Source organism: Plecotus auritus (assembly GCF_963455305.1).
Source record: "Plecotus auritus genome assembly, chromosome: 4".
NCBI lineage: Eukaryota > Metazoa > Chordata > Mammalia > Chiroptera > Vespertilionidae > Plecotus > Plecotus auritus.
In genome coordinates this window covers 131,918,390-131,942,735 of record NC_137775.1, presented here as the reverse complement: position 1 = coordinate 131,942,735, position 24,346 = coordinate 131,918,390, and the positions used below count along the sequence as shown (strand labels likewise).

Below are 24,346 nucleotides of genomic sequence, written 5' to 3'. Positions count from 1 at the left end.
CGCTAAAGGACACTTAGCATATTAGGCTTTTATTATATAGGATGTGGGCCGCAAAAAAACCCAAAAGCTTTAATTTTCATAGAAACATAGGTTTATTTCAATAGAGACATGCTGAATACAAAGGGCTGAAATAAATGAGTGATTGCTAAAATAAATTAATAGAACATTTTAATAAAAATTAATATTTTTCTTGAACATTAACTTACCAGACACTGCATAATTGCACAAATTGATAAGCGTAATGCAAATAAACCTATTTTTCTTGTTCTCCGAAAGCGAAATATTTCCTGTTGTGCACACCAAACAAGTCAGTCCAAGACTAATGATGTGGCAATCGGCTGCTAAAATATTCACTGCTAGTATTAGTGGAGAGAAATGGTGCGCCTGAGTGTAAGGTGCGTAAGGGAAATGAATGCAACACTATTATAGTAATCAGTCATTAGCAAACATTGTAATTTGTTATTAATAATTATGTATAGCAGGATATTGTAAAAATTAAGTTACGAAATTTTTATTAAAGTTTCTTACATACCATTATATTGGCTGGGCCGCAAATAGATTCACTGTAGGCTGCATGCAGCCCATGGGCCGCGAGTTTGACATGCTTGCTCTAAGATGTGCTCCTAGTGTAACCAAAGGTGCAAATGAAGGGCCCTGTACAGGCACGTCTAATTTTATTGTGTTCCACTTTATGGTACTTCACATGTGTTTGGTTTGTTTGTTTTTTAAGTTGAAGGCAAAGCCCTCCACCAGCAAACAGACTGAATTGCCTTATTGCAATATTTGCTTTATTATGGTGGTCTGGAACTGAACCTGCAATATCCTTGAGGTGTGCCTGAATAGGTGGCTGTTTTGTGCCTGGTATGTTAGAGGAACATCCCTACTCAGAAAGAGGACTTTATGAGCAGAAGTGGCTAATAAACTTTGTGCTGACCTGGGGAGTGGGGGCCAGGTTGGGAAGAAAAGGTAACTTACAGATTTTTTGTTTGTTTTAAATAAAAAAGCCATGTGCAATTTGTCTTAGTGTACCCAATCTTCCTTCATCTGATATAAATGGGACTTGGTAGTTTTTGACCAGTACATTTAATAAAGTAGGTCTCTTTCTTCATTAATAAATAAATGTAGTGTTTATTAAAGTTTGTTTTCCTTTTTTAACCTTCTTGGCATGATAATGGACGACAGTGGGTAGGTGGATTTTGAATGTAAAACAACAAATTTGTTAATAGATCACAGTTTAAGCAAACACAGAGTTTTGTTTGAGGAAGCAAGTTTGACATCTGATGTCAGGGTAATTGTAAGGACTTTGACCTGTTAGGCCTTGGGATATTTACATTCTGTCTAGCTATTACAGATCCAAAGAGTTCATATTTATTAGAATTGAAATTTGTAAATATACTTTTTCTTGGAGTTATACGTACATTTTCAGAGCCCCTCTTTATTTGCCACTTTTACATTGAGCTTCTTAATTATTCTTAAAACAAATTGAAGAATATACTAAAACTCAGTGGAACATAAGCTTACTGATATTTTGCCCCATCCCAATTTTTCAGCAGTTGTCTTTGGATTGATGACAATTATCTATAAATTTTTAAGCATCTTTGATAAAACTTTCCCAGGTAAAGTATACAAAATCTGCTTATAAAACTTCAGCTGGCGTGGTGGATAAGATGCTATAAGTTATTCTAATTGGCTGTAATTCATAAGTCTTCTTAGATTTATTCTGAATGCAATATTTTCATATTTTGCCCTTGACATTAACAATCTGCCCTCAACTATATTGAAAATTATTTAGTGCTCTTTGTTAGTGGTGATTGGAAAGGTGAAGCAAGATTCTTTCTTTGTAATGTCTTACTGTTGCTTCCTTTCAACTTTTAGCCCTTATTCCTATATTATAAAAACAGTGCAAGTTTGGGGAAGATGGCAGAGGAGGTAGCAATAAGAATCTATCTGATGTAACTATTTTGGAACTTTGAAGTCTGTTAATGTTTTGCAACTCCAGGAAAAGACTTGGTAGTTAATTTTGGTTAATTTCAGCTCTTAGCGCAGTAGCAGCGTGACAGACAGCTGTTCACATGTTTCTGTAGCACCTTGAACATAGCTTGAGGGAACCAGGGTGGGCAAAAGGGACCCTGCTCCCCAAATTTTGAGGTTCTCTTCTCAGACTGCTGAGTATTGCTTCTGATCACAGAGGTGCGGACAGAGTCAAGCAACCATTGTTGTTCCTCCCCCATTCTTACAACCTCCTCTCCCTCTGACTGAAGTGATTATAAGGGAATTTATAGGACTAATTGCCCCTCTCTCACCCCTCTTAAAATTTTCATTTTTTTCCCCTTTTGGGAGCCAGACATTAAAGACTAGGACATTAAAGAACAACTGCATATGGGGGAAATTAGAAAATGACTCTGTTTGTTCAGGGAAAGCTCAGAAAGGACATGAGAAGATCTTAACTTTACCCTTAAGGCTGATCCTCAGCACAGAGACAGCCTACAACAATAAAAAACAAACAAACAAACAAAATCCAATAACCAAAAAGCAAACATTGGAGAAGGGGAAGAATCTGATTTCCAAAGGGGCCATATTACTAGATTCAAATTGCCAGTGTTCAACAACAACACAGCAAATCACAAGTCATATATAAAAACAGAAAAATATTGCCTATTCAAAAGAAAAAAAATCAACAGAAAGTGTTTCTGAAAAAGAATAACAGATACACTAGACCAAGACTTTAAAACACCTCTCTTTAAAAATCTTAAAGAAGTAAATGAAGATGTGAAGGCAAGAAAATGATGTATGAACAAAATGGAAATATCAATAAAGAGGCAGAAAACCTAAAAAGAAATTCTAGAGCTGAAAAATATAATAAAATTTACTAAAAGAGCCAAAGGTAGATTAGAACAGGCAGAAAAAAGAATTAGCAAATTTGAAGATAGGATAATGGATATTACTGAGTCTAAGGAACACAAAGAAAAAAGGTTGAAGAAAAGTGAAGAGAGCCTAAGGGACCTGTGGGACATTCTCAAGCTGACCAGCATACACATTCTCGGAGTTTCAGAATGCGTAAAGAAAAAGGTGCTATTTGAAGAAAAAGTGGCTGGAAACTTCCCAAAGGCATGAATATAAATATCCAGGAAGCTTAATGAATTCTAAGATGAACTGAGAGAGATGCATGCTGAGACATATTATAATCAAACTTTAAAAACCAAAGACAAGGACAGAATCTTGAAAGCAGCAAGAGAAGCAAGTCATCACATAGATATATGATCCTCAATAAGATTATTAGCAGATTCCTTATCAAAAACTTTGGAGGCCAAAAAACAATGGGCCAATATATTTAAAGTGCTAAAAGAAAAAAATAAACCGTGTCAACCTCAAGAATCCTATATCAAGCAAAACTGTCCCCAGAGAATGAGGGAGAAATTAATACCTTCTCAGCTAAACAAAAGCTGAGAGCATTTATAACCTATAGACTTTGCAAGAAATGCTTAAGGGAGTCCTACAAGGTGAAATGAAAGGACACTAGACAGTAACTCAAAGCCTTATGGAGAAAGAAAGATCTCAATAAAGGTAAATAAGTGGGCAGTTACAAAAGCTAGTATTATTGTGACAATGGTTTGTAACTATACTTCTTATTTCTTACATGATTTAAGAGATCAATACATTTAAGGTCCAATACATTAATGTAAAAGCTAATATTACTATAACTGGTTTGTAGCTCCAAATTTGTTTTCTACATAATTTAAAGAAACTGCATTTAAAAGAATTACTATTTTGTTTTTTGGTGCACAATGTATAAAGAGGTAATTTTGTGACATCAACAACTGAAAAGGGTAGAGGTGGAGCTGTAAAGGAGCAGAGTTTTTGTATGTATTAAAGTTAAGTTAGTGTAACTATAGTGTTATAGCTTTAGGATGTTAAATGTAATCCCCATGGTAACAATAAAGAAAACTGTTCTAGAATATACACAAGAGGAAATAAAAAAGAAATTTAAACATTTCATTCCAAAATAAGTCAACTAAACACAAAAGAAGACAATGCAGGAAATGAGGGAGTGGGGGCAGTTATAAAAAAATAGTGTGATGACATAAGTAACTCCATCCTTATCAGTAATCACTCTAAATGTAAATGGATTCAACTCTCCAATCTAAAGACAAAGATTGGCAGACTGGATAAAAACACATGATCCAACTATATGCTGTCTACAAGAGATTCACATTAGATCGAGAGACACAAACAAGTTGAAATTAAAAGGATGGAAAAAGAGAGTAGGTGTGGCTATACTAATATCAGACAAACTTTTTAAGTAAAAAAGGATTATGAGACAAAGAAGGACATTATCTATCTATATATATCTATATATATAAAAGCCTAAGCGGCTGTTATGACTGGTTGACTAGTCGCTATGATGCGCACAGACCACCAGTGGGCAGACCCTCAACACAGGAGCTTCCCTCTGGTGATCAGTGTGCTCCCACAGCCAACCTCCCGTGTTCCCTCCCACTGACCGGCCAGGCCAAGGAACCCCACCCGTGCACAAATTTGTATACCGGGCCTCTAGTATATTAATAAAAGTTTCTAACCTGCAAGAAGAAAAGACATGAAACACCTAATACCAGGAAAATAGAATTAAAGGGATAAATAGTTCAACAGTAATAGTTGGAGACTTCAGTACCCTACTCACAATAATGGATAGAAAAGCCAAACACAAGATAGGTAAAGTTAGCTATATCTAATAGACATATACATAACATTGTACCCAAAAAATAGAGTACACATTCTTCTCAAGTGGACAGGGGATATTTTCCAAGTTAGAGCATATGTTAAGTCTCAGTAGATTTTTAAAGATAGGTATCATACCAGGTACTTTTTCTGACCATAACTGGATGAAGTTAGAAACCATTAACAAAAGGAAATCTGGAAAATTCAAAAAATTGGAAATTAAACAACACTTTTAAACAGCTAATGTATCAAAGAAGTCACAAGGGAAATTAGAAAATACTTAGAGAAAAATGAAAAAGAAAATACAGCAAATCAAAGCTTATGGGAAACAGCAAAAGTGGTGCTAAGGGGGAAATTTATGGCTATTCAGTAGTCCTTTCATATATACAGTGGATAAGTTTCAAGACCTCTAGTGGATGCCTGGAACTGGGGATAGTACTTAACCCTATATATACAATGTTTTTTCCTGTACATATGTACATACCTATGGTAAAGTTTAATTTATAAATTAGGAACAGTAAGAGATTAACAGCAATAACTAACAATAAAATAGGACATTTATAACAATATCTATAATAATAAAAGCAGAATATGCTAATTAGACCAGACATCCTTCTGGACGTCCTTTCGTCCTTCCAGACAAAACTGGGTCCCGGGTGCCAGAGAGAAGCTGGTGCTGGCAGCTGGGGGAAGGAAGGCCTCTCTTGCACGCATTTCGTACATCCGGCCTTTAGTACGGTAATAAAAGTTATGTAAATGTGGCATTTTTTTTCTGTTTTAGCAGCTTTGTTGCTATGTTTTTTTAATGCAATGAAGTAAACATTCCAGTCTCATAAAAGTCTTAATTTTTTAGCAAAGCTATTTTTCTTTATAAGCAAGAGGCCTAGATTTTTAAATGAGCAACAAGTTCCATACTATAGCAGCACACAGATAACTCCCAGAGCAATTCATTGACCTGACAGCAGGAAATAAAGACATACCATCAGAATCCACGTGGGCAGTATCACTTTGTCAAGAAGCATTAGGCTTCCTTTTAAAGTAAGATTTTATTTTGCTATTTCTAGAGAGATCGAGAGCATCTATATCAATAAAATGCAAACATGCTTTTTTATTCTTCTGACATGATCACACCTACATGCTGAAAAGAAAGCAAAGAGATTGGGAGCAGGGCTCAGATTCATAAGTTTGTTATATTCACGATTCTACTTTAAGGCATTATGTGGCATTATTAAATAAAATAAGAGTTACTTGAACACAAGCACTGTGCTACCATGACAGTCGATCTGATAACTAGAAGCCTACTAAGTGAGTAATGGGCATGTGATGTTTACAGCATGATGTGCTGGAGAAAGGGCTGATTTATATCCCATGTGGGGTGGAGCAGGATTTCATTATGCTACTCAGAACAGTGCACAATTTAAAACTTATGAAGTGTTTATTTCAGGAACTTTTCATTTAATATTTTCAGACCTTAGTTGACCTCAGGTAACTGAAACTGCAGAAAACAAAATTGTGGATAAGGGGGAACTATTGTAAATGTTTACATCAAAAAACAAGAAAGGTTCCAAGTCAGCAATCTAACTTTATAACAACAACAACAAAAACAGACTAAACCTAAACACAACAACAACAACAAAAACACAGACTAAACCCAAAGCTAGGAGAGGAAGGAGATAATAAATATTAGAGCAGAGATAAAATAGAGAAAATCAATGAAATAAAAGTTGGTTCTTTGAGATCAACAGAATTGACAAACTGTTAGCTAGATGGACTATAAAGAGAAAAGGTTCAAATTACTAAAATCAGAAATAGAAGTAGGGACATTACTATAGATTCTACAGAAATAAAGAAAGCGTTGTAAGAGAGTACTGTGAACAATTGTATGCCAACAAATTGAATAACATAGATGAAATGGACATACCTAGAAACAAAATCTACCAAGATAAAAAAAGGGGGAAGAAATAGAAAATATTAATAAATATATAACTACTAAGGAGATTGAATTAGTAATAAAAAAAAAAAAAGCTGTCTACAGATTCAGTACAGTCCATAATCAAAATTCCAGTGGCAGATTTTGCAAATAAGAAGAACCCATTCTAACATCCATATGGAATCTCAAAATATCCCAAATAGCCAAATAATCTTTAAAAAAGAAGCAATCTTTTATTAAGTAATCAAAGCAATGTGTTATTGGCTAAAGCAGACATATAGACCAGTGGAATAGAGAGTCCAGAAATTAACTCACATATAGGGTCAGATGATTTTTGACAAGGATGCCAAGACCATTCAATGGAGCAAGGACAATCTTTTCAAGAAATGGTGCTGGGAAACTGGACATCCACAAGCAAAAGAATGCAGTTGAACCTTTACCTAACACCTTATTCAAAAATTGCTTCAAAATGGGTCAGTGACCTAAACATAAGATCTAAAACAATAATAGGACTTCACGACATGTATTTACTTCATGGCATTGGATTTGACAATGACTTCTTGGGTCTGGCAACAAAGGCACAGATAAAAGAAAAAAAGTAGACAAATTGGACTTCATGGAAATTTTAAAATTTTGTGAATCAAATGACACTATCCACAGTAAAAGACAACCCACAAAATAGAAGAAAATATTAGCAAATCATATATCTAAGTGACTAATAACAAGAATATATAGAGGACTCCTAAAACTCAACAACAACAAAAATTAGAAAACCTGATTCAAAAATGGGCAAAGGACATGAATAGACATCTCTCCAAAGAAGATATACAAATGGTCAATTAGCCATGAAAAAAAGCAGAAAGCTAGTGTTTGAAAGAGTATGGGGAAATTGGAACCCTGGTGCACTATTGATAGGAATATAAAATGGTACTGCTGTTTTATATGGTACTGTTTTGGAAAACTGTATGGAAGTTCCTAAAAAAATTAAATAGAATTACGGTATAATTCATCAAGTTCACTTCTGGGTATATATCTAAAAGAATTGAAAGCAGCATCTCAAAGAGATACTCGTACACTAATGTCATAACAGCATTGCTCCCAATAGTTTAAATGTGAACGCAACAAGTGTCCATGGACAGATCAATGGACAAGCAGAAATATGGTATATACATACAATGTAATATTATTCAGCCTTAAAAAGGAAGGACATTCTCCAATATATTACAACATGGATGAACTTTGAGCACATTATTGTCACAAAAAGACAAATACTCCATGATTCCACTTATACGTGGTATTTAGGATAGTCAGAATCATACAGAAAGAATATGGTGGATGCTGGGGGGATAGGAAAATTGGTGAGTTATTGTTTAGTGGGTACAGAATTTCAGGTTTTACAAGATGAAGAGTTAAGGGGATGGTTGGCAGTATTAACAACAATGTGAATGTATTTAGTAACACTGAACTGTGCACTTAAAATATTTAACATGGTAAGTTTTATGTTGTGTATTTTACCACATTAAATTTAAAAAATATATTGCAAGTTTATCTCAGTTTATGTGTATTATGTTCATCTGTTCTTCATGTTACCACCAAATTTATCTTTGTAAAACAGTGCTTTATTTTTATCATTTCTGTGCTCAAATTTCCATTGGCCTCTGTCCATCTTTCTATCCTTACCTCCCATTGTTAAAATCATCCTACATTAACTAAACTAATTATTTAACTTTTTCCCAGCTCTATCTGCAACCTTTTGATTCTGGACACACTTGTAATTCCTACCTTTAACGCTAGTCTTTCCCCCTTTCAATGGCTTACTTAAATTTGAACTCCCCTAGGAAATGTTCTCTGAATGTCCCACTTCAGTGGGTTCACTTCTAAAGACCTCTAACATTTATTGATGAAACAATTTAACAGTTGGCGCTGGCAGATATTTGTTTTTGTGCACATGTCTTATTGCCACAAATATCTCTAACTAAATGGATTCAGAACTATATCTTACAATTATTTGTAATTACCCACTTGACTTAATAACAGGAATTGATTTATTTACATTTTATGGATAATAAGAAGTAAAGATGCTCTTCACGTAAATTTCAGACCTCTATCTGTCAAATTGTAGAGCATTGGGCAGTATTTCTTCAGAAAGTACTCTTGGTATTCAGGTTGAGTACTAGCCCTTGTTAAATTTTTTAGAGTAATTAAATGTGGTACTAGTAAGTTGTCTGTAAGGTGACTTTGTATGTATTTTCAGGCAATAAAATCATTTTGAGAAATGTGGAATCTGATTTTTTTACTATGTCAGAAATAAGTTTTTGTATTTGGGTACTAATATTTATCTTTTGTTCATATGCTGGGGTTAAATAAAGTTAGTTGTAGAAATAGCTTACTAGTTCTATGTCAAAGCTGTGTCAGTGTTGTAATGCTTATACCAGTTTTGGTTTTAAATCAGAGGAGTTCAGGTGGACTTGAAGTTAGCAATTCTAAATTACTTCACTGTGGTACTCAGTTTTCTCTGTATGGAAGTCAAGTTTTAATGTGTTTTTTCTTTTTAACAGTTGATTGTTAGCACAATCAAACAAAGGTTTGTTTCTGTGTGTGTGTGTGTGTGTGTGTGTGTGTGTGTGTGTACATGCACATGCCTTCTGTAGGGTTGTGATTAGAATACTGAAGTATTAAATTATTTCTTCTGAACCTAGAAAAAGATAAATGCTCATATATATTACTAGAGGCCCGATGCACGAAATTCGTGCAAGGGGCTCGGCCCTTGCACCCCCGTCTACCTTGGCCCTCGCAGCCCCGGCTTCGGTTTCATGTCTGGAGAGTTGTTCCGGTGTTTGGCCAATTTGCGTATTATACTTTCATTATTATAGATTAGCTACAACTGCACCAGGCCTCATTTTAAGTGCTTCTCATGTTTTATTTTTTCAACAACTCATATGTACTATCATTAAAATTCACTTTTCAGGCAAGAAACAGGCAGGTTAAATGCACCTAAGACCACACTGACAGTTAAGTGGCAGAGACAGGATTTGAACAAATTCTGGCTCATGAGCATACATGATTCACAGTAACTGTCCTCTGAAACAATTTCAATATTACCATACTAGACCCCCACCCAACTTTCTGAAAGCCAGTAGTGACCCACTTATTATACTCGATCTCATAGCATCCAGTTTTATGTGCAGAATGACATATATCCATGTCCTATTGCAAAACTGCCACATAAACTGTTACCTAGAAGTTACTAGAGTAATCACAATATCTCCAAAAACATTTTAAAACTATATCCCCTCCTAAGCCTCAGTTAATATTAATCTACTTATTATGAGACCAGTATTTCTGACCTTTTCCCCTCTAAGACCTAGGAATTATAATTTTATGTGCCTCAGGCATGAAAGCTTGGGCCACTAACACAGGCACAAGCTAGGATGAACTAAGGACTGTATATCTGCTTTGCCCCTGATTGATATAAGAGCAACACCACCAATCACCAATTTTCTATGTCTCTCATGTACTTGCTCCCAAAAGTTTTTCCCTTCCTCCAAATGACAGAGATTTGAAATGATAAACCAAATAGTTAAATTCAGAGTTGCCTCATAGTGATACTGAATGAGGTTCTGATCTTTAGAGCATGCCTTGTATCATCTTGTCTGGTTGCTAGTATTTCACTGGTTAGGTGTCTTTTCTTTCTTTCTTCTTCTTTTTTTTTTAATTGCTTTCAGAGACTAAAGGAGAGGGAGAGAGAGATAGAAACATCAATGATGAGAGGTGTCTCCTTGCTCACTGCCAGGGGGTTGAAGTATTAAATTTACTGCTCTTAAGAACCTGTAGAGAACATTCCAATAACTTTTATGCCCCCTGTCAAAAACACCTAGAAAAATGGGTATTATTTCAAGAAATTTAATGGGGAATGTGATAATTACATGCACAAAACTAAATAGTTTATTAGACTTTTAACCTATTACTTGGAGTCATATTCATTTTAAGTAGTACTTTTTAAAATAAGCTATTGTTTCACCCATTGTTTTTGGAGAATCTTATTAGAATGTAAGTTGCTCAGTGGTAGGAATTTTACCTTATTATACTTTGTATTGTTAATATCAAACTATTATCTTACATCATAATGCTTCAGTAAGTATTACTGGAGGATAAGATGCCTATTTTTCTGGCTTTTAAAAAGTCTGTTTTTTTATGGTGGAAGTGTGATTTTACTCTGATTTGATTTGATTTGTTTTCTTTTTACAGCCCCATTGACAAACCTTCAGATTCTCTCAGTATAGGGAATGGTGATAATTCCCAGCAGGTAAGGTTTTGATATTGTGTCCTTTCACGTATCTGTTCTCACCCTAAAACAGGGCATTCTGTGTAAATGAATTTCTAGATAGTGAGAAATACTTTAAATTTTAAACAATTTAAAAACACTTTTAGTGGATAGCCTTGCTAAATGTATTATAATTAGCCTTCTTTTTTTCTCTACAGAATCTATAGAGCATAATTTAACCCTTTCATAATGTGTTCAGAATTATCATTATGAACACATTATTGTACTGTGTGACAATATATTAGTGTCCCTAGAATCTGCTATTATTGGTCTTCTTGACTCTACATGAAATGGTTCCAGACTATGCCTTCTACATTCTTGATTTTAAGCATTGTTTCTATGACATATGCTCCCTTGTCCCTTGCTGTCAACTTTATTTTCTATTTCTCTCATGTACTTGCTCCCAAAAGTTTTTCCCTTCCTCCAAATGACAGATTTGAAATGATAAACCAAATAGTTAAATTCAGAGTTGCCTCATAGTGATACTGAATAAGGTCCTAATCTTTAGAGCATACTTTGTATCATCTTGTCTAGTTGCTAGTATTTCACTGGTTAGGTGCCATCTTTCTTTCTTTCTTTTTTTTTTTTTTTAATTGCTTTCAGAGACAAAGGGAGAGGGAGAGAGAGATAGAAACATCAATGATGAGAGAGAATTATTGATCGGCTGCCTCCTGCACATCCCACACTGGGGATCGAACCCACAACCTGGGCATGTGCCCTGACCAGGAATCAAACTGTGACCTCCAGTTTCATAGGTCAATGCTCAAGCACTGAGCCACACCAGCTGGACACTGGTTAAGTTTTTGTACACTCTCTTACATTGGTAGAAATAAAATGTAGTTCTAATCTCTTCCATAGTGTTTGTGAGAAACGTAGAGATCTGAAATACACTGCTTTTCCAAAATTTTTGCCTACAAATTCCATAAAAGAATTTGAAAATCTGTATGTCCCCTTGTGTATTTTAGGTTAAAATTTAAGATTTGTTTAATAATAATTTTTTAAAATTACAAAGGAAATAATTGATATTTTGATTTGATCAAAGCAACTTATGTAAGTATAGATTTTGATAAAAATTAATTATAAAACAAACAATAAAATTATATTGGAAATTCATCTCTTATTGAGATAGATAAGGACATTTTAAAATTAGTTTCCTGTACCTGTCATGCATATTACCTTTCGGTTTAAGTTTCAATAGCAATCCAGTCATGTTTTCATTTTTCTAAATGTAAATGCTAAGATATCTTGTTCGTATAAATGAGAGGTGGAAAAAACAGTATTATATCAGTATCACTCAATTTTTTTAACTCCTTCTGAGTTGAATACCTAAAAATCATATAAAGATTTATCATAAAAATTATTTTTAATGATGTATTTGGAAATAACTTGATTAGATCTTCTATCCATCTTTGTTCAAAACTAGTGCATTGGGAATCACCTAGTTTGCAAAAGAATCCAGTCGTTAGAGTCAGTCACTTGCTCATCACCAACCTGAATATTTCTAATAAATTTTGGTTTGATTCCCAGAAAGTTTTTACTGTTGGGCAAAATATTGTAGTTAGGTCCCAGAGAGTGAGAAATATTCTTTTCTGTGTAAAGTGAGAGAAGTTAGGTTGTAAAATAAGAGGAGACTGGTTTAGTCTTTTCAGGAGTGTCAGTTTTAGAGAAGACTATTTATATAAATTGATGGATTTTTTTTGAAAATTTGTGCTCCCATAAAAGAAGTTAAGTACCCCAATTTGAAGATAAGTATTCTAATACCTTTTGTTGCAAGTCATTTTAATTGTGGCTTATTAAAATGTATAAACTTATATTGATTATTCTTTTCTTTTCCTATTTCATTTAGATATCTAACAGTGATACACCATCACCGCCACCTGGTTTATCAAAATCTAACCCAGTCATCCCCATCAGTTCATCCAATCACAGTGCACGCTCTCCTTTTGAAGGGGCAGTAACTGAGTCACAGTCGTTATTCTCAGATAACTTTCGCCATCCCAATCCTATTCCAAGTGGGCTTCCTCCTTTCCCCAGCTCCCCACAGACATCTAGTGACTGGCCTACAGCACCAGAGCCACAGAGCCTCTTCACATCAGGTATATAACGGCACCGCTGCATGTTCATAATTACACTCAGACTACAATGAGACCCTGGTTTGATGGGTTTTTATACTTTTTCTTTCCATTTCCTTTTTCATAAAAATGTAAACATTTAAAAATATAAACTGCATGGAATTGGATGGTTAGATAAGTTGTTTTATGACATGGAATTTAGTTCTATGTTAACAGACAGATTTCTCCAGAAATCAAAGGTTAGATCATTTTTTCCAATTGTAAAACACGTATTCCTCTAGAAAGTATTAAGGGCTTACATTTTATTTTATTTTAATTATTATTTTTTATTTTTTGTAATCCTCACTCGAGAATATTTTTCCATTGAGAGAGAGAAACATCGATGTGAGAGAGACACATTGATTGGTTGCCTCCTACATGCACCCCGACCAGGGCGGGTATCAAACCTGCAACTGAGGTATGTGCCCTTGACTGGCATTGATCCCCAGACCCTTAAGTCCACCGGCTGATGCTCTGTCCACTGAACCACATCGGCTAGGGCAGGGCTTAAATTTTAAACTAGATTTGTGTTTGTATAGTTAAATTTAAGATTTCCCCCCAGTTGACAAAAGACATATGTTGATTTTTATTTTTTTTAAAAAAATAAAATTTATATTTTGGCATTTTGAGCCATTTTCATTTTTATTTATTATAAGTTCTCTTATGTGAATAGCATCTATTCTCAATGGAACAAATTATACTTTGTCTTTAATAAAAATTTTAAAATGTAAACTTTACTAATAAATTCTGTTATATTTGTTATTACTTTATTTCATTTAAATGACTTGTTTTTTGTTGTTGTGTGTGTTTTTTTTAAAATATATTTTTATTGATTTCAGGGAGAGGGAGAGCGTGATAGAAACATCAATGATGAGAGAGAATCTTCGATTGGCCATTTCCTGCTTGCCCCCCTACTGGGGACCGAGCCCAACTGCAACCCAGGAATGCGCCCTGACCAGGAATTAAACTGTGATCTTTTGGTTCATGGGTCGATGCTCAACCACTGAGCAACACCAGCAAAGCTGGGTTTTGATTATGAATGTCTAAGAATATAATTTGGGTTTCAAGTACTTTTTCTTTCATTAGCACAATCAGTCTATATCATTCAGAGGTTTTTGTTGTTGTTTTTGAGTTTTTTTGGTTAGTCCTCAACTGAGGGGTTTTTTTTTCCAATTGATTTTTTTTTTTTTTCAAGAGAGAGTGGAAGGGAGCAGGAGAGACACAGAGAAACATCAGTGTGAGAGACACATTGATTGGTTGCCTCCTGCACAATAAAATTATATTGGAAATTCAGAGCCAGAGATCGAGCCTGCAACCCAGGTGCCCTTGACCAGAATTGAACCTGCAACCCCTCAATCTGCAGGCCAACACTCTAACCACTGAGCAAAACCGGCTAGGGCAATTTTACATTTTTTATGTTAGTAACTTAAGAATGAAATTACTGTCCAGTCAGTGTGGGTCAGTGTTTGAGCATTGAGCTATGAATCAGGAGGTTACAGTTCTATTCCCGGTCAGGACACATGGCTCGATCCTCAGTGTGGGTTTGCAGGAGGAAGCTGATCAATGATTCTTTCTCATTGTTGATGTTTCTCTCTCTCTCTCCCTTCCTCTCTGAAATCAATAATATACATATTGTTTATATATATATATACAGATATATATATAAAATGAAATTAGTTAGAAGTATATGAGGACTTTTGTAATTTTATAAAATCTTAATGTGCTAAGAAATCATACTTTATGTATATTTGCCTTTACCTTGTAATATGATGTTTAACTTTCACTAGTGTGGATACTTACTAAGTGTGAAAGTGGGCTATGTATATTAAATTCATCACTCATTTTGTCTCCAACAGAAACAATCCCAGTATCGTCCTCTACAGACTGGCAAGCAGCATTTGGCTTTGGTTCTTCTAAACAACCAGAGGATGACTTGGGTTTTGATCCCTTTGATGTCACTCGAAAAGCCTTAGCAGACCTGATTGAAAAGGAACTATCAGTCCAAGACCAGCCTTCCCTTTCACCCACATCTCTTCAGAACTCCTCATCACACACTACAACCGCCAAAGGTCCAGGCTCTGGATTCCTGCATCCTGCTGCACCTACAAATGCCAACTCTCTCAATAGTACCTTTTCAGTCTTGCCACAGAGGTTCCCTCAATTTCAGCAGCACCGAGCAGTTTATAATTCATTCAATTTTCCAGGCCAGGCTGCCCGCTATCCTTGGATGGCCTTTCCACGCAATAGCATCATGCACTTGAACCACACAGCAAACCCCACCTCAAATAGTAATTTCTTGGACTTGAATCTCCCGCCACAGCACAACACAGGTCTGGGAGGGATCCCTATAGCAGGTAGGTTCATTTATAGTCCTTGAGAATTTGTGAATAACTCATGCCTTTGGGTTATTGGGTGGGTAGGGAGGGAACTTTTGAATAATAGAGTTCTTATTTAGTCTTGGAAATTTCTTTGGAAAAAAATTAAAGTCCTTGTAATCTAAATTTTTTTTAATTGGGTGGATGCCTTGTAATATTGAGCTTTATAAGGATGGTGGAGTATTATACCTAGTTACTGCTTGGAATAATTTCACTTAATAAGGTAGTTACCAAGTTTTCACATGCCATAAAAATACAAAAAGAAAAAGAAAAAAAATGGCCTCTGAAATTGTGGTGCCAACACCGTGGTCAAAATTCTGATTATACATTCTAAAAGTAAACTGGTTCAAAAAAATTTTTAAAGATGGTAATAAGTGAGAGCATGAAGGATAAAGCCACTCTCTAAATACTTTTGGCAGTTACTTATTTTGACTGATATACACATACATACACACATCAAAACTGTGCTTAATGTTAATAAAGTATTTAATATTTGAGAACTCTGATTATTAATATTTCACAGACATCTACATGCTTAAGTATATTTTTTGTAAAAAAGGAATTGTTCAAGGAGAGATATTTTCCCTTTTGGTATGTCATTTTTATTTGGGGGGGGTGGTGGTATTAAGTTTCTATAAGTGATGCCAGAATAATTCTGGTATGAACTGTTACCTTGAAAGTTTCAGAATTTTTGGGTTTTAAGGTCCAAAATTAGATCAAGTGACTTCCATATTTAAAGGACTCATTCTTATTAATAGTTTTTTAAAGTTTAATTTGGGCTTTAGAAGTGACTAGTAAAAGGAGTGGTGTTCTTCTCATTCTCTCAAGTAGAATAGAATAGTTCCTCATTCAAATGTAATTCATGATATTTATTTTTATTGTTTGTCATAGCCTTTAAGATATGGCATGGCACAGTGTTATTGTCATAATGTACTGTTACCAGCAAGGTGTTCATTGGCTTGGTTTTAGAAAGAGTGATAGATGCATTTACAGAGATCCATCAAAATTCTTTAGCTCTAATCTCTTTATGACCAACAATATTTCATTTTTAAGACAAATAGGGGGATTGAGAGTATTGTTTGTAGTTGTTGATATAGTGAATATAACAGTTGATACAGTAAAGTTATTTTGCATAATCTTGATAGCACTTACTATAGTAGTTTGCATATCAGTGGGACTCATGTTAATCTGATATGATAGTAGGTGACTCAGAGTGACTTTTTTAATCCTCTTCTATATGCTATTCACAGAAACACTAGGTGTTCGGTTTTTGGTACTCATTTTATTGTTCCTTTCAAGACAGCATATTAGGGTGTAATTTTGTTTCGCTTTGTTTTAATCGTTTAGAAATGTGGGATTTCAATTACTACTAGTGTATCTTATAGCTGATTATTACATTAAAATTAAAGTTACGTTCCCCTAAGTAGTCTAAACATTTAAAAATAAAATATTAAACCAATTACAATGAATAGTTGGGCTCCTATTTGCCCAACAATGAAGGAGGCCATGTGGGTAATACAAAAGAAATATAAAATATGGATACTGTTTCCAGGTACTTTACAGTGTAGTTGAAGAGATAAGATGATTATGTATAAAAGTGGTAACTATATGATACTGGAATCCCAGAGACATTAATGGAGCTTATGTTGTTGGGGAGGCTTCACTGAAGAAGTAGAAATTGATCTGTGCTATGGAATCTTGGATTTGGGTTAGCAGGAGGGAAAGAGAAAGACCTTTTATGTTGATGGGATTGTCTGAATAAAGGTCTAGAGGCAGGAATTTATTACTATGTCATGATGTGAAGAAGCAGTCGAACTGCCTTCTGTAACAGGAGGTGCTTCATGTATTGTAGAGGCAACAGATAAGAAGATGGGAGCTTGGTCAGCAAGGCAAACAGCATGACTTGATCTGACAGGAAGGAGGATGGATGCCTTTGTGGAACTTTAGTTCTTAGCTATTTTCATTGTGTACTTTTATTTGACTTATTACATGACCATTATCTGTTCTTCCAATTTTATTATTATCGTATTGTCCATTAGCATAAAAAGAGCAGTTTTAATCCAAATATTTTAAGCCAGTATGTGTTCTGGAAATGCCACAGTGGTAACGAGTAATCACTGACTTGTGAGTATAGTTATCCTCATGTTAGTCAAATGAAAAAAAAATCTTGTGGGAGGTGGAGAGAATTTGTTATTTCAGATTTTGACTATGCATACTTGTTTGGTATTTAAATGGTGTCTTATTATTAAGATTATTATTAGATTATTTTTAAGGATTTGATGACTAGAGAAATTTTAGTTTAATGTACCAAAATATTTTAAATTGTTACCAAGAGTTATACAGAATCCTCTTACGGTCTACAAATATTTGGCAGATACCTCAGAAAGCTGAATGTGCTAAGCCACAAAACAGAATAGTTGTATAATTGTAGTCGGATGATTTAGTTTTAGTAATAAGTAGAAATGACAGAAAGTAAAAGTCTAGAAAACTATGTACATCTTAACTGTGTCTAATTTGAAGCAATTTAATACCTAGGCAATATCTGCCTCTCACATTCTTAGTTGTAACTCAGTTGTACTTGAGTTGAACTATTGAAATAGATTCAACTTTGTATCCTGTGATGAATAAATATCATGCTATTTTACATAGGGTAGCTTTTCCTTAGTACTTGATAATGGAGGGTACATACTGTTTCAGTGAGACTAGCCACTTTAAGATATACTTAGAAAATATTCTATGCTGAAAAGGGCCTGCATATTTATTCTTTAGATATGTGGAGCAAAATAGGGTCTCTGACCTTCAGGAACAAATAAATACTCAGAGGTGTCAGTCACTTACATATCATATAAATACCATATCTATATTTATTACATATTTGTATTTAAATTTTTTGTTTCAGTTCATTATTAAAAATTGATATATCTGAAACCTATCATTGGAAGGAGAGTTGCCAGAAGTTTGACAGAAATGTGGCTTTCATTTCCTTTGCCTAATTGAAAACATTTTTGTGTTTAAAATTAGTTATTTCCTTAATTAGAAGAAAAGATGTTAGCATTTCTTGGCAGCACATTTGCTTAAGTTTAGAAGGAATTTTGAAATAAATATTCTTGGGGGAAACTTTTATTAGTGGGAGTTATAGTAAGTCCATTCAGATATTTTCTATTATTGGAACCATGTGCTTTTGTTGTAAAAAAATGACTTTTCTGGTCCTAAAAAGTGACTTACCCAATTCCTCGTGTTAGGATTGGCAAAACTGTGTTCCAGAAAGGTTAAATAATTTGTTAAAAGTCCCACATTCAATTAGTAAGAGAATTAGGATAAGAACCCACATCCCAAATTCAATAACTGAAATGTTTTCCACTACAACACTGATGCTTTCCTTCATAAATGAAGATCACTAGCATGTACTTTAACTTGGCTTTCTTCCTGTAATAATTGATTTTTGCTCTCACACGCTTGCAGGTCCATTTTTATCACCAGTATCTATTCATGAGACAATTGGCCCACCTCAGGAATGTGACCTATTGTTGCAAAACAGAGTGAAGTTTATTGACCTGATGAAAATTAATCTTTTGTTTATTGCTCATTAGCACCATATTCTCAAAGACTCTAGTATAAATTCCCCTTGCACATCCTCCATGCTATGTACTTAGGGTTTATAGAGTCCTTTCAACTTACTGGGAAAAGAAAACAATGAAATAACTTATTCTAGAGACTTGAAAGTCCTTTTTTCCCCATTGTCAGTGAAGCTGTCTTTCCAAATGTAATTTTGCAGGTATGTTTTTCAAGGAACTCTGCCAAGATGTTTTTATTCCATAATGCTAAAAATTATTTGGAAAAACAAATAATAGTAAGTCTAAGTCTGTAAGCATTATGTCAAGATATACTTAGAGTTGGATTTTTTTTCATGTTTTTATTCATTAAATTTTACTTATGAGAGGGCATTTTTCTTTAAATTTTCTTTGTTAACAGTGACTTGATTGAATTTTGAGTCATGTGTGAAACAAGTCACATGTAGCCAAATAATTATCAATTTTAATTAGGAGAACTGATCTCATTTCATATATAGTTCTTTGACCTAGAAGTAGTCATCTCGCTTTCAGTCAATTGGATCATTGTATTGTTGTTGGCATTTTACTATTTTCTAATTACTTCAAAAGTACACATTAAATTTTCAGGTGCTAAATGGTAATTTGCTGAATTAATATTTATATCTTTTTATTTCTCTTTTCTAAGCATAATTTCTGCTTTTAAAGATTAATTTATCATTTTTCCCTTTAAAAATCACATTTTTCACTTCTGTGAATTTGGTTTTAACTATTTCATAAAATATTACTTACTATTTGCAGTTTCTAAATTTATAAGGGGTCCAATTGGCTTGGCAAAGAATGGCTTTCCTGGTCTCTTTTTTTTTCCTTTTTGTATATTTATAATCCTAAATCTATTATATTTGTTGTCATATCTGACATAGTATTAAATTTAAGGGTGTGTTTAGAGTGTAACTACTTTCTAGGTACTTGATACATTTATATTTTAAAATTCATGTCTTGTTTCACACCCGGATTCCAATCATTAAGCATGTATTTTATATATGTATCAGTATTCCAAATATTGAAATCATTTTTAAAGGGACTGTTAACAAATCTAGTCACCCGTAACTAGACCATGACTGACTTTTCCACAGGGGAAGAAGAGGTGAAGGTTTCGACCATGCCACTGTCAGCCTCTTCCCATTCATTACAACAAGGACAGCAGCCTACAAGTCTCCACACTACTGTGGCCTGACAACAGAACTGAGAGGAGAGGATTAGACTCTGGGGTGCTTGCATGGGCAACCGGATTTTTGCATGATTTCTTTCTGATTTTGCATTTAATGTATACACCCAAAAGAGCCAATATAAACGTTCCTCATGCCTACAACTAGTGTGTTACCTCATAGTTACTGAAGTATGTCTTCATTAGGCCTTTAACACAATTTATTAGTATAATAATTTTGGCATTATTTCTCATGAGTGATACGACTTTTAACTCAAAAATAAATTTGTAGTACTAATTAAGATCCCAAATGAGATTAGCTAGAATTGTTCTTATTTTGGCTCTATTATTGAAAATATGCAAAGATAATGGTAGTTCCTTGTTTTTTGATTTGTGAAAAAAATGGTAATATCCTAATATACTCATGAAAAATTTAAAAATTAAGAAGATAATGTCTATTGCATTCTTTGAATACTTAAGAATACATATAAAACAAAATTGGTGGTGTCATTTAATGCTCAGAAGGATGTTATCAGCAATTGTTTTTAGTTGTACGGATTTATGTCCTATATTATGCATTACATGTTTAGAAACTGTTTTTGTTCTCTCTCATTTGCACATTTGCACTTTCTTTTTGAATGGTTGTTAATTATTTATAGATGGTTAAAAATAATCAATATAGACTAAATGCAATATAATCTCTTTTCTAATGCACTGCCTAGTATACCAGGAAGTGCCTCAGAAACAGAATTGCAACTTACAGTTGATTTTTATCAGAAACTTGAATATGGGTAGACATTGTATGTGAAGAAGCAACCATAGCAGTGTAACTTTTTTCTTTGAACAAACAGTACTTCTGTGGGATATCTGTTTGGGAATTTCATTGTTTAAAATAATTGAAATGTGATAATAAAACTATATTACAAGTACTTGACCAGAATGGGACTAAGGTGGAAGAGAAGAGATTGGGGATCCTCTAAAATTAGGCCACATAAGTTGTCATAGATCATTTTAGTTAATCACAGAGTAGTGGAATACTTTATTAGGACATAATGTGAAGTGATATTTTTGGATAATACACAATTTCTTGAAGTAGTTTTAAAATTGATAGTGAAAGAAAATAAGTTGAATTCAGTTGTAAGCAGTGGACAAAAGCTGATTCAGAAATCATGTTCTAAATTAAGCAGCTAGCAAGAAGGGGAAAGTCAGAGCACCTCTTGAAGTTTTCAGAAAAACAATTGTGACTTAAAAGATATGCCTTCATTTGTTAAAAATATTAAAAAGGTAATGTGAATGCCAAAAAAGGAAGCATAGAGATTTAAAATAATAATAAAACACCTTATGAGGAGACACTTAATATGTTGGAGATGGAATTCTGAAGGTTACCTCTCTATATAAAGTCTGGTTACTTTTCATTATTTTTATATAAGTTAAATGGCTTTGTCCTGAGATATAGTGGGGTAAACTAAAATCTATTCTTAGGTAACCTTTGATTTGGTTAACTGAGGTTGTAAAGCAGTTACTTACCTAGCCATTTAATTTATTTTTGTGAAATTCTTCATAAATGACAACCTCTAATTTTTTAAGTGATTTTAGGATAGCCTTAGAAAAAATTTAGAAAATACAAATGAAATATTGTACTTATTAGAAACCTTTCATCATGGGTTAATTATGGCTTCATTTTTGCTGTAAGAGGCAAAGACATCTACTTAATGTCTCTTGTGGTGCTAAGGCTCTGGGCTTTGTTAACAGACTTGAGCTCCCTGAAATGAGGCTTAGTAGAGCATAGCTTTCTCCAGCCTTCAAGGCAAGCCTTTCATCTCCTAGATGAGCTCCTCTTTACTTCTCTGTGTTGAGAGGTAGACCTGTTAAACAAGGCTTCTTTCCTTTGGTATCTTTGTCTCTCCTTTCTCATTCCTAGCCAGTGCCAAAGAGCTGTCAGGTAGTTTGCCCAGACTCGCTAGAACCCAGAACTGTTTCCCTGCCTCCTCCTCCTCCCCCCTCCCCGCTTCCGCAGACATCATATGTCAGGACAATGCTTCTGAAGCAATTAGGCTTCAATTTATATATTTTCACATAGAAAGCTAAAGATTATCCTTTAACTATCTTTGTAATTCCGAAGTCTTGGAAGCCGAAGAATAACAAGCCTCACTGTTTTGCTTACTTAATATTTCATATAGTATGATTTTTTAAATAAAGTGAAGTCTTATCATCACAGTCATGATTAAGTATACTAAAGCACAGAAGAAAGTATACAACACATAGAAGAAAGCATCACTTCACATAGCAAGTAAATTGATGAAACCAAATGATGGTAAAGAATGAGAAATTCTAAAAAATCTTCAGATTATTTTTGATAAATTCCTGCATCATTAATTTATCATGCATAGGGGAGATTTTGTATGTTCTTACCTACTTAACCTTTAAAAGGTGACTAGTCAATTCCTTGGATTGGGAATTATACCTGGAGTCCAGAACTCTTTAGTCATGCTTACAAAGTTATGAGTTTGTATGTACATCTGTCCATTTTTTTCTGAGTAGAAGACCCATAAGTTACTAGGTTTGTAAAGGGTTTGGTAACACCTCCAAGAAAAAAAATTAGGAACTTCTATCTTTTTTTTTTTTTCCTCACCTAAGGATATTTTTCCACTGATTTTTAGAGAGAATGGAAGAGAGAGGGAAAGACAGAGAGAAATATCAATATCGATGTGAGTGAAACATCAATTGGTTGCCTCCTGCACAAGGCTCGGGCCGGGGAGGAGCCTGCAACCGAGGTACGTGCTGTTGACTGGAATCAAACCCCTGACCCTTCAGTTTGCAGGCCAACGCTCTATCCACTGAGCCAAATCAGCTAGGGCAGGAACTTCTATCTTGAAATGTTTTTAGTGCCACTGTAGGAAAGAGACATCTAGACTGATTTTAGTCATACGATGAATGTCAAATGCCTCTTTATTTTCTTAACGATTCTATTAGAAAACGTTTTCTGATTAATAATTATTTCATTCTGCTGTTGCATTTTATTTTTCCAGGTGGTGCTTTTGTATACTCTCCCCTTATTTCAACAACACATTAATAATTTGAGTGCCTATTCTGTGTTAGTGACCTGAACTAGATCTTGAGGGATACAAGGTGGTGTAAAGTACAGACCCTATTGTCAAGGATAACAATCTAGTAACAGTTTTATTTCAAATTATTCTTATGAGGTCATCTCTTGATATTTTTAGCCACAAGGACAGCCATAGCAGTTCAGACTCATTTCATTATCACTCTGACAGTGGCAACAGAGGGTACTGAATACTGATCCTTGAACATTTTAAACATATAATTTGCCAGGAGTGAAAAAAATCTTAACAGGGAAGGTGTATATTTGTTATTTTAATTTAAGTATTTCTCAGTCATGTGCATGTATTGCTCATGTCCTTTACTTTTTATTTGGTATCCTTCAACTTAAGTAGAGCTCTATAAATGCATTCTTTTAAAGACAACAACTTTAAAGCATTGTGTCTGTGCACATTTTTACTGACATGGTTCCTATTTGTACAATATTCCAAGCACCTTCAAACTGCCAGAGCTCTCTTCTGCTGTGACACTGGTTTATAGGGAGCTATTCCTACTTACTCCCACCAGAGGCATTGCCTCAAAAAGCCAAGAGAAAGGAAAGAATTGAAGGTGCATTGAAATCTTACAAAATGAAGACCACCATGTTATTTATATGTACATGAAAACTGGGGACATTTTTTCCTATGTTGAGTTGTAAAGTTTGGATTTTTTGTTTGTTTGTTTATTTGATTATGAAGTTTTCCCAAATCTGCTTAATTGACTCTAAGAGATAGACACCATATAATTGAAAGCAGTATTTTTAAAATATTATCTTAAAGAGAGGTGATAACCCCAAACATGACATATATGTCTTTTTCTACAAAATATGACCAAAGTCAGTTATCTGGTGTCAAGCTAGTCCTTCTGCTCTTTGTGCTGTCTCTCTCATCTCAGCCTTTTGATCTGAATGAGTCCCTACTGTGTTGTCTCCTTATGTTGAATATATGCCAATAATATATGCAGGTATCACACATTAAAATGTTTAGTGAACTAATCAGACACTATGCTGATACAAAAATAAAAGTAGGAATTAGAA

General features: G+C 34.3%; 1 protein-coding gene across 13 annotated transcripts in view; it reads left to right on the top strand.

The window, feature by feature from the left end:
• The window catches only part of CNOT4 (CCR4-NOT transcription complex subunit 4), a 162,892-nt gene that overhangs the window by 116,234 nt on the left and 22,312 nt on the right, over positions 1-24,346 (top strand). For 9 of the 13 annotated variants that reach the window (XM_080665734.1, XM_080665737.1, XM_080665735.1 and 6 more), the window contains 3 exons: positions 10,895-10,952; positions 12,817-13,066; positions 14,938-15,435. In XM_080665734.1, coding sequence (XP_080521860.1) covers positions 10,895-10,952; positions 12,817-13,066; positions 14,938-15,435 — 806 coding nt within the window. Of the gene's footprint in view, positions 1-10,894; positions 10,953-12,816; positions 13,067-14,937; positions 15,436-20,140; positions 21,819-24,346 lie in introns of those variants that run through there. The other 4 variants (XM_080665730.1, XM_080665739.1, XM_080665728.1 and 1 more) reach the window with 2 other exon arrangements.